The 12,085-nt window shown below is 37.8% G+C and overlaps 1 protein-coding gene across 3 annotated transcripts in view; it reads right to left on the reverse strand.

The window, feature by feature from the left end:
- The window catches only part of UVRAG (UV radiation resistance associated), a 108,461-nt gene that overhangs the window by 47,959 nt on the left and 48,417 nt on the right, over nucleotides 1–12,085 (reverse strand). For all 3 annotated transcript variants that reach the window (XR_774938.1, XM_010576621.1, XM_010576622.1), the window contains exon 12: nucleotides 11,742–11,907. Coding sequence is in view for 2 of the 3 variants with exons in the window: in XM_010576621.1 (XP_010574923.1) it covers nucleotides 11,742–11,907 (166 nt within the window). In the remaining variant the exon portion in view is untranslated. The remainder of the gene's footprint in view (nucleotides 1–11,741; nucleotides 11,908–12,085) is intronic.

Raw genomic sequence — 12,085 nt, forward strand, 5'->3', positions numbered from 1 at the left:
AAGGTTTCGATTGCCATTTCTCATGGACAACAGTAAAAAAAAAAAATTAAAAAATTAAAAATAATCATAGAAGCAGTTACAAGGCACTTCTAATGATCTCTGAATAATTTCATTTTAGCAGAGCTTAGAATAGAGATAGCAACTCATCTCCTCTCCTGCTTGGAGGGTTCCCAAGAATAAGCACCTCCTCTCCACCTGCAATCTTAATTCCAACAAGTCAACATCAACCGCTTTATTTCAACCTATCCCCTATTAATTACTGCCACACTTCCTAAGCAGACGTCAGCTGCTGGATAAAGAACTCTTCAGCTTCAACCTTATCCAAGAAAAACTGGCATGGAAGTTGGAAGGGAGCACATTACTAACAGCTAGTCAAGAAACTCTCCTCTTCCACTGAAGGCACCTAATATTCAAATAGGATACTATTCTTAGCACTGAAATCCTGTGTTTAACACAACTGGGTGCCACCAACCATGAGCAGTTCTAAGAACAAAGAACAGGTTTTTGAAGTACATAAGGCAACTGATTTTCAGTCTATTTGCACATAAGGAGGTTTTACTGATAGGCAATGAGTAAGCAAACAAGCATGAGCAGGTCAAGGCTTAGAGTACTGCTGATCTACATAACCAAATATATCTACTTGTAAGAAACTCAAATGAGACTGACAAATCAAAGCATGCACTCAAGTATCAGAATACAGATTAGTGCAAGCCTAAAAGGAAGAATCTCTAATTTCCTTGTAAACTGCCCAGGTAAACAGGGGTGGAAAAGGAAGAAATCCCAGCTAAAAGGAGTGGCTAAATGAAGTGTCAACATCAGTGTGATTTTATGCTGTAGACTCCATGTGAAAGTTTCTATGGTACTAAGCTTCATTTCACAACTCTTTGGGGAGGGTTTAAAGTAAAAAAGCAAGGCAAAGGTTACGTGCTTTGTTCACAGTTACTCTGATGGGGAAAAGTAACCTCAAGTCAGTCTTTTAAATAAAAAACACGGCTGAAAGTCTACCTATTCTCCAACTTGAAACTACAGTACCAGCACCCTACCATTAACAACAGAATTAAATTTTGAGTTCCTCAAGGATCTCACAACACTTTATGAATGCTACCTTTTAGAATAATCAGTTTGAACATTTGCATAAGAAATACCATTCTGATGAGTATCAAGCTTACAGGCATCCAACTACATCATCAACAGGACTCTTAAGGAGCTGTTACTTTGCAGTTAGTCTTTAATGAGCTTTTTTTTCTAACGTGGTATTTAGTCAAGTAGAACACATCTTAGACATAACACACACGCATACCTCTAAAACTGAAAAGCGAAGTATAATCTTACTGCAGTAAAACACATTTTTAAGGGTACGAAGACTGTGGACAGGGTACTAAATTGTCAACTCTGGTTTAAAAGTCTTTCTAGAAAAGAAAAGAAACTCAAGATACACGTTTCCAGTCAATACAGAAAACTAATGGTGGCTGGTAGCCATTGTTTCCACTCCAGCTGAGTCATTAAGATGCAAACAGCTAAACAGAAATATCAGTGTTAAACCAAGGAAAATTTCATTTTTCAGTTCAAGATGTATTCTTGAACGTGTCTAAACACATTTGTGGTCTGGGGGCAGTACAGGATGAGCAGATAGGAGTTTCGATGAATGCCTTTGCCAGCTGAACCTGTCTACAGGCCTGAAGACGTTTCTGCTGGAAGTAGACTGTGACTCTACGACATCTCTGCAGCAATCTGATCCAAAAGCTTCGCAGCGTGCCCCATGAGACCACCAGCCATCGCTCTATGTTGCTGAAACTACCTGTTCATCCAGATACAAGCAGAACATCTTATAATCATAAAGCTACAAGCACAAAGAAGTCTAATGTACCGTCTCTAAGGCAAGTCCAAACTGCCCTGTATTCTCAGCTATGGTAACACTTCCCTCTAAACTTCATCCTTCCTTGGGGTAAGAAGATTGTCTCAATTATTTTCCAGTGTTGATTTCAGTCTTATTTTCTACGACTCAAGGCATAACAAAGGAGACTATGCTTATGTGCTGATGAGAAATTTCAGGGGTCGATGAAAAGCCTCTTGCAAGGATTTTTCTTTTTCCTATTTGCAGTTTAAGGTGAGATGCCTACAGTTTGGATCAGTCATGTTTGGTGGGGGTTTTTTTCCTTATAAAAAGTATTAGTTACTACTTAATAAAAGAAAGGGGGTTGACCCCTCTCTTACTAATTTTTTTAATATAGGGACTAAACGACTGATTTTGGTAAGACAGCATGGGCAGGAAGCTTGCTACTAAAGTGTCTCCAACCAAAACTGCTCACTAATACTGATGCATTTAAAAATCAAAAAACTGACTACAGAAAAAAGGTCTTTTAAAGGTTGCTTATGTTGCCCACAGATACTGATTCTGGAAAATGAGAGGTATGTTTCAAAGCTAAAAATGTGATTAGCCTAATTTCAGTGTTTTAAGCATTAGACCACCCTTCTTACAGCTCATAAATAAATTGTGCAAAATATTCTATCCTAACCACTAAGAACTCTTCTTCCACCTTTTTCAGCTGATCTTAGGCAAGTACTTATCAGCCATCAAGATCTCGTTTAATTTTATATCCTCAGCTAATCTTTAGCTGCTTTACATAGTAACTTCAGTGTTTGATGAACATGCAGTAAATCACCCCAAGATTCTTGGTTCAGTCAGATGGTAACTGTTAGGAAAAGCTGAAAGAATCCTTATTCCATACATTTATTTCAGACCTCAAGTATCTCTTATGAATTCAAGTCCAAATACATTTACTGTTGTGTTCTGTGATTTATGAACTCCTCTGTATCCAGAAAAATCACATATGTACCAATATATTGGTGGCCAATTTTTATTGTCTATAACCGCCTGTCTTTAATACAAACTATTTTTAAAGCTTAAGAAATTGCTTCATTTTTAACTGCTTTCACCTGCTTCTACTTTGGTATTACACCATATGTTTTAGATCTTTTACTCTCTCTTCTGTTCAGACTTCTGCCATATCCCAAATTATATTAAAGTCTCAAAGTTTAATCTCTACTTCAGAAAGCTCTTTAGGGAAGAAGTCAGTAAAATAATTATTTTTACACATCACATCTAACTGTTTCCACAGGCTGAAGTGTGGCACAATTGAAATAGCATATTACATCCCATTTGGCAAATCTAAGTAAAATTCCAAATCTAGTTTGAAACTGTGTTAGATAACCTTAATTTTCAAAGTGATGAAAAAGTTCAAGGACTGGTAATATTTGTAGCTTTGCAAGCTAAATTAACAGCAAGGACATTTATGTTTCAAGAACAAATAATTATCCAGTAGTTAACTGAAGATCAGAAACTTAGTCCACCAACTAAACGAAGCCGATACCACTGCATTTTCACATCACCATATTTGCAGTACCTTTGATACTTCCTGCCCAACTGCAGCCACGGGAGAACAAACTTGACATGGCTTTTTCCTTCACTTCTTATTTTCAAGGACAGTAAGCAGAATGACTGCAGGGAGATTCCTGTAGAGCAGACTTGGCAGAATGCAGCTGAAACCCAATCATTCACTATTATACAGATAAAGAACTGATAATTTCTGTGACTGTAACAGTCACCAGTGTGATAGCAGAGTCATCCATCAGATCTAGGGAACAACTGTGCCTCACACAAGACTACCAAAAAATATGGCCATTTAGAAAATGATGAATTTCAAGCTTAAGCCCATGGATAGGACACCCTATACAACGACAGAACTAAATAGCCCAATCCAGATACAACAGTGAGCTGAAAAAGTCACAAGTTCTTGCTTGATATGACTGAACTATGAGGAGTGTACAAGAACAAGGTTTAAATATTTACTGAAGTTTGAGTTATTTCAACCTCACCCCCTTTTGGGGGTCTGTGAGGGGGACAGGCAGGGGAAGAAGGAGCTGGTGTTTTCCCTCCAGCCTCACCACATCCTGTTTGCTCGTTGTAAAGGAATGTTGTATCCAGAGAAGAAAGCTTGTGTTATTGAAAAGTGCTGGGACTTTTCTGAACCAGAAGAACGCGAACCTTGAAAGCCTTTTAAGTGAGAAGGACTACCACTGTCCAGCCAGCTCACCTGAAATCACTATTCCCCAGGACACTTCGAGTCAAGTATTAGGAAAAGTAGGCTGCTGAAGAGCCACAGCCACCAAAATACCCAGCACTTCCAACCTCTTAGCACTCCACCAGAAGACCAAGGCACAAGAAGCTTTGGTTGCACAGCTTCAAAACCTGTTTCCTTCTCAGATAAGCTGCTCCATGGTTACATCAGCTTCAGAGCAGAGACCGGCACAGATCTTAAGTAGCAGACCCAAGCAACTGAGTGCTTGTTGGAAGGAACACAACTAAAACACAACACTATGAAACTGCCATCACCACCAGACTTCTCAATTACAGAAATGCAACACAGAGCACTTCAGATCCTTTTTAGATCAAGCTACCAGTTGATGGTGGAGGCCATGAACCGACCTTAGGGCGACTACTAGCCTACCAGGAACAGCTAACTAGTCTGCCAACAATCAGCATGATTGTAAAAGTTTTAAGCAAAAAAGTTAAGATCCCCACCTGGCGAGCAACGCTGACATCAAATGAAAAGGCAGAAAAAAGGATTACAAGTGTGCACTTTGCTTTGTTAGAGATAAGATTAAGACATGAATATGAATCACAAGTGTATTCAGATTTGATTACTATATGGGTTTTAGTTTCTACTTGAGAGAAAAAGCTACACTTGTAAAACAAACTTGATGACAAAAATACAGACTGCCAAGGGAAAAAAGCATATCCTCATTCAAGCTTTACACGATACAATGATAATTAGTTTACTGGGAAAACATAATATTGGCAGTTTAACTTTATGAAATGTATTTTCAAAATGCCTATCTGAATAGCTCAACAAGAAGATAATCGAAAGCAGAAGAACTGCCATCTTTCTATTAAGAAATGTAACTGCTGTGACCTTGCTCTTGGAGAATGTACAATAGCTTCAATATGTACAGGCTGTATACATGAAAAGAAAGGAAAGACCCAGATTATGAGAGTCAGGCAGTTCTCAATAAGACAGTCACCAATTTATACAAGAGGGTATCATTATACTACTTCAGCAAATAATGCTTTCAAACACCTCAAAAACACAGCTAGCAATCCACGGAACAAGCGACACTGATAGCTTTTTGTAAATTGTGCATTTCTGTGATATATTTCAGCTTGAATGCAAGGCTTGCTACATACAAGCCATGATGGATATCACGACACAAGGACTATCTGAAAGGACAGAGCAGACAAACTCGCTATCAGAACTTTAAATCTCCCTGCCACTGAAAGATCATTTTTAACTAGAGGACACTTTATACAGGTCAAGTCCCCGCTTATTGAAAAATGAAGTAATGTTTTGAAAAATAATCTCATCAGGAGTATAGTGTTCCAATGGGAGTAAATTAAGACTAGTATGTCTTCACAGAAACATTTCTCAGCTGTAGATGTCTGGAGTCAGTGGTCTCATCTACTGCAGTAAACAAAATCTGCTTTCTCAGACTGGCCAGGAGCTTCTAGTTCCCAGAAACAGTTAACAGTATCTAAATTTATTAAAGAACACCTGATCTAATTCTTAATCTACACACAGTAATATTTGCTGACCCAAGAAAGCAAAAGCATTATTTTGGTGATCAAGAATAAAATAAGCCAGAATTCTAGCTAAATATCCTCAAGAATGTGGAACATAAAAATACAGTTCAGGATAAGTTCACAGCAAAAAGCATTCTTTGAGCAATACAGTTGAACACTTAACACACACTCAATCTACCACAAAGAATTAACTTTACTTTGACAGATATTAGATTTCTCAACAAACCATCTCCCTCCATCTGATTTAAGTTTGCCAAGATTTCTTCCCAAAGCTGCCATTTTATTATCTCAGCCGAAGTACCAAATATGATTAAAGACTTCTCGATTGAGTTGGGAGATGTTAATGTCAGTGAAAAGTCATTCTTTACTTGCTCGTGTCACGATTTTTCAGATTGCTTTATTGCAAGTACCTTATATGTTACCAAGCACAAAGCAATAACCACCTTTAGTTATACTAAGTCTATTAGAGCTGAAACTCTGATTTTCCCATTCTTCAAAACAGAAGCAAGGCCACAGTAGTGAGGACCACTTCTAGACTATGCTCATTCAACAAGCAGTTTCCAAATGCTCCAAAATTATCCACATGCCTGTTCAGCAACACTTATCTACTTCTTTGCAAATTCAGCTTGTCACACGTAAAAGAATTGAAAGACAACACACTGAGAAAGGTAATTTGGAAGCAGTCTTGTAGCAGAAAAGGCTTTGATACAACCTTTGCTTTACCGGCAGGCCTGAGAAATGAAACTTTTTACACCAGAACTTATGCTGTCAGTAACTCACATGGCATGACAACACCATGTGAACCACGCACAATATAATAGAAGTTTTCATTATCAGCGCAAACAAGTATGTCTAAAAACACAACACCAACATATCAAATTAACTGCTTGAACATGTGTGGATTAAAAGTACATCTGGCCTGACTGACTCTTAACTTTTCCACTTCTCTGAAATTTGGCTCCCTAAACTAATTAAAAGCATCCCAAACTGGGGTAAACCAACCTGCTGGTTTGAATTCAAGACTCAATCAACAAGCCATGCAGATACGTTAACATTCACCACACACAGTGCTGCAGCCCTTTGGCCCTGCGCTTGCATGTCAGCTTTAGCTGTAGAGAAGCTGCATGAGGATAAACCCACTCATGGCACTACATCCTTAAGGAATCCAGAAGTATTCTGAAGATCCAACAAGGGCAGCTGCATGTCATGCTTGATACGCTCTTCAGTTGCTACAAGACTGCCTCATCCCAGTGAAAGATGACGTGTTCTTTATTATTCATACCTTTGTACTTCCCACGTGGGCTACAGCAATGAAATGAAACTGGCCTTTAAGTTTTCAGCACCCAGAGAATTACGGCTAGTCTTGAGCACTGCAGTGCCGCTGTGATGTAAGAGGTTGGATGCACCCTGACTTTGTTTCCAGATCAAGTCTGATGCCAGCAGATCTTCACAACCCTGGCTCAAAACAGCTACTTCTAGGACCCCTACCTAAATTAAACATCAAGACAAAAACTAGTAAGTACAATCTTCTGGCATGCTTGAAGTTCTCAATAATGATGAAGCTGAGCTCCAGAAAAAGACAATTTTGAGGTATAACTCCACATCACAGAAATAGTTTCCAGGAAATTATTTCAGGATCAGACCTATGCAAACACAGCATACAATTTTGATCCCATTTTTTCTATGAGGACACAGTAATGCAATAGACAGTCATTTCCTATGTTTAGTGACAACAGAAGGTGTTCAGACAGGACAAGTAGCATAATTTAGAAAGCCATGGCAGTATGCTCAATTTCACTCCTCCTTAGGTCATTCCATACAACTGTTCAGTTCCTGAGGTACTTAAAAGTCATAAAACATAACTGCAAAGATGTCAGATGCCTCTGAATGCAGATGACCAAGACTGCATCGCAGCTGTTTTGTATTCTTTGGCCTGTTGGCGTCTGTCAAGCAGAGTGGAAGAAAATACCTTAAATCTTCCTATGAACTATAAAATGCCAAGGAAACCTTTACAGTAGTTTACTGTTATCTCAGATCAGTTAATGCCAAATATTCCTGCAAAAAATACACTAGATTAGATCAGGCTTCTTCCATGACTGTCTAGGGCTTGTTTGGGTTTATTTTATTTTTAAACTTAAATATATTTTTGACCTTTATAACTTTAAGTGGCAATAAGTTCAATATTTAAACATAAAACACAAGAAAAAAAATAGCACTTCAAGATCAGACACCTCTGAAATGCCTGTATGTGCTCCAGTAGCTAACTATGCTTGAAAATGATGATGTTCTTTTTGCCTTTTAAATGCAAAGTCTTTTTAGATCATGTACTGTACCCCTTCATTTTTTTTTTTCCCTAATCTGAAATATGACTTTGAGGTGGTTACTTTCTTACTACAACTAGTTTTCTAATCCTCCCTTAACACATTTTGGTGGGAAGAAGGTGTAGCATAAGCCAGAACAGACTGCATGTACTATTTAATTTCTCTTACTACAGAGAAACAATGTTAGCAAAGCTATTTCTTGAAACCATTCTCATTTCCAAATTAACTAGCAGGGAAGTAAGAGTTCTTGAAAATCTTTTGAAAGACACAGTATGAATGAGAATGCAAAAATACAACAGAAATAAATGTCTCCAAATGTGCATTTCACTTGTCCAAACACACATAGGGCACCAGAAAGGTGATTAAACTCCAAAGAACATTATGTTTCTTAGGGGAGTATACATATTTCCAAGCTGTCTAACGTGATTTGATTAAACAAGTATTCTACTCTTAAATATTCAGCTGGCAGGTTGTAGAAGCGTCATGTGAAGTCTCAGTTATAAAAAGTAGCAACCGAGCATAGCTTTGAGTCAACAGAGATGCCAAAAGAGTCCCAAACAGATGGCATAAGTGTGCTTCACTGTACTCACTTTAATACTACGAAGGAGACTGATATGGTTTCAAAAGATTCAGTAGCTTCCAGCCAGCAAAATGCAGGCATTTACTTTGCGAGATGTTTAGATTGTATCAGAACTGGAAGAAGAGAACTGAAGACTATACAAGAAAATACTGCAACAATTGCAGCAACACCAACACAGGCAATTTCACAAAGTATGTCTCAATCCAGACATAACAATCCTTATTTTGCTCTAAACTGGAAGTTATTCTTTATTTAAAAATCTGGGAGCAGACTAACAGAAGCATTAAATGCAGTGCTTGACAGACAGTGTCAGAACATATCATAAATAGTTTAATCTCAGCATTCTTACTATGTTTATGAGAGTGCAATGAAGTGCTAGGTTTCAGTTCTGCAAGAACAGTGCCAAAGAATTTAGGTAGTTTATTCAGGAAACATGTTTGTTTGTCACTGGAGAGAGGAACATGTTGCTGTCCTAAGTAGCTTAAATTTGGGAGTTATATATCCATTATTTGCTTTGAAATCTTTCAGACTCCAGAACTTTTGAGGAATGGTACTCTTTCTTCCTACATATTCGGTACACTCTGGCGATGTTGAAAGGGACCACTGAAAAACTGCATTAATGAGATATTTAGTGACAATCATATTCTTGTCTTACCTTGGTGGTTCAGAAAGTCATAAACGTAGATTTATGGGAGAAGACTTACAGCCTTTTAGTAGTACCAAAATTATTTCATGGAATACAAGGAGGGAACAGTTATGGAATATATTATAAACACTAGTATCTCTACAATTACAAAGCTGACCATATATTGTATGCTACCAGCAGGTATTCTATACCTCATTCTACCTTCAGTAATGTGGCCAGACAAGTGCTAAGTTCTCACCACAGTCTCCTACTTCTTTTGTACACTCTTAAGTTCCAATGTAACAGTAATTGCAGCAGACAAAACTGAATACTTCTACAAGAACCTTGAAATTTAAGTGACCTGGATCATCCAAGTAAACAAATCTGAAGCAGACAGAATGTTTCCCAAACCTAACTTACATTCTCAAAGCTCTCAAAATATTTAACCAGCTTATTATAAGGGCTTTAAAAAGCTGGTAAAGAAACTTGAAAGTGAAGTAACACATTTATACAGTATAACATTAAAACCGAACACATGTACTTATGAAATTGCTCTCGAGTGAAAACATCAGCTATTCCCCCAACGTACGATTTTTAGAAGCTCTTAATATAGATCTCAGGGCAACCCTGCAGTCCAAAAAAAAAAAAGTATGAAGCCAAGTAAAATGTTTAACCTAGTCAATAATCATGATGCTATGTGTTATAGTAAAGATTAAGTATAGAGAAAACGTCACTGTAATTACTCAACAGTTTATGTTGGAGTTTGAAAAGCTGCTAAAGGACAGGTGACTGAAATAAAGAAATTTAATAATGCCTGTTAATTGCTATGTTCAATTCAGTTAGGAGTAGGTGAGAAACATGAGCTATTAGTTTAGAAAGAAAACTGCAAGTTAAGACATTTGAGGTTTTCTATAGCAACCAAAATCCTTTGAGAGTTGGTAGGATTGACTCTCCAATAGCTGGGAAGAGAAGATCCCATGCAGGAGCTAATCCTGAAAAAATCTTGCAGAACACAGGTAAATGGCCCAACAGGGATTCATATACTTAGCTAAACTTTCTCCTTTTCAGAAATCTATTGTGAAATAAAGTATTAAGTCATGAGGATTTGGAAGGCTATAGCCTGAAGAACTAAACCTTCCAATCTGTCCCAGACAACAGGAAATTATTTTAATCTTTATACACCCACACACGGGCAGCTCTACTCCTCAGAAATTTATTTTCCAGATATAAACGTTCTAGTTTGCTACCCTTCTGAAAGTGATGTACAGGAAGGAGTATGATCATATGCTTAGAGAACTAAACTGAAGCAAAACTGATTAATGTTCTATTAAGTTACCCAGGAAGCGTTTGGACAAGTTATTAAAATGGTATCAAAACTAATTTGCAAGACATAATTATACAGTCATATTTTATTGTGTCGAAACAGGAAGAACTCAGTGAGTTTAACTCTTAAGGCAAGTTATGTCTGCTGTCCTGGCAAAAGTCACTGAGTTTCAAAGAGAAATCAGACACTTCCAAGCATCCCAGTCCTGTCAACTAGGCACAGTAAGACCCTTCCAATCTTGATTTGGACTATTAGGAATTAGTGTTAAAATATTATAAGACTTTGGTTGCATACTTCTAAAGAGAAGAGGTTTTTTTACAGCGTTCATGTCAATAGAGACAACTACTTTCCACAAATTCATGTCCCCTCAGTCATTTCCTTTGCTCCCTTTTCAAACCTTGCATATGGAAAAACAAAGTTACTGGTGCTGCAAGCCTGACTCTGCAGCCATTCATACATGCACAGGATCAGAGACGAGCAGCTGGCCTCCCACAGCTGGTCAGTATTGCATTCCTTTTGAGTTCTGCAGTTGCAGGCTACAAAGTGCAGCTTAACCAACAATTGCCACTATTTTCATATTAGAGCACACAGGTGCAAAGACAGTGGGAAAATAGGCAAAGTGCCAAATGCAGGAGAAGGCATTCAGGGAGTAAATTTAAGGGCAGCAAGATAGTTTCCTAGTAGCACAACAATAACAATAGCGTAGCTATGTGTTGAAAGACAATGATTACAGAACAAATGAAAAACTCTTCACTGAATATTGATTTATGGTAGGTAACAGTTTACAGTGCTCTTTTTCAATTGATTAAAATCCTCTGCATTAAAGAAAGCTATTTATTTTCTCATGTTTATCAACCACTACTCCAGTACTGGCAGTAACTCCTCAGTGAAGCTACATTTGCCATCTGCAGCTTTTTCCCAGAGCCAGTAGCAAAACACGAAAGGCAAGTTTTCCAATCAGCAGCCAAAACGTACCTATAAGACACACTATTTAAGTTCTTCTAGCATTATTAGAAGCCCAATCAATAGTATATGTGTGCCAACAGACCTAGAATGACAAAGCTGAACTAGTCTATTAGATGACAGAATTCCAACATGATAAACTCTAACAACTGTCCCCCAGCTACTGAAAGCACTAACAAATCACTTCAAACTCTGTGTCACTTCAGACTACCCAAAACTGTTCAAGGTTTTTGTTGTTGTTGATTTGTTGCTTCAAAGAAAGTACATAAGCATATTTACGACATACTTACTCTCGCTCTTTCTCCGTCAGTTTGTCATTGATATTATCTTTGATTGTGGACCGGGAGCCCTTGTGAATTATAGGATACCTGAGTGGCACTTGCAAGAAGTAGGATATCATTGAAACCAAGTGAGCAGTGTAGCCCAGGGCAACAGCAATGCTTCCGTCATCTTTTGCTGTCAACAACAACAAAAAAAATCCATTATTTAATCAACTGTATCTCACTGCAGGCTCAGCACAAGTTCATCCTTATTGCTTAGAGAATGATATAATTAATGAAGCTATCAGAAGTTATAACTTAAGAACAGGTGCAAGTCTGCAATAAATTTAGACTGCTTTACAATTGTTTGCGGT

The sequence above is a fragment of the Haliaeetus leucocephalus genome, unplaced genomic scaffold (genome assembly GCF_000737465.1).
Source record: "Haliaeetus leucocephalus isolate CR32 unplaced genomic scaffold, Haliaeetus_leucocephalus-4.0 Scaffold536, whole genome shotgun sequence".
NCBI lineage: Eukaryota > Metazoa > Chordata > Aves > Accipitriformes > Accipitridae > Haliaeetus > Haliaeetus leucocephalus.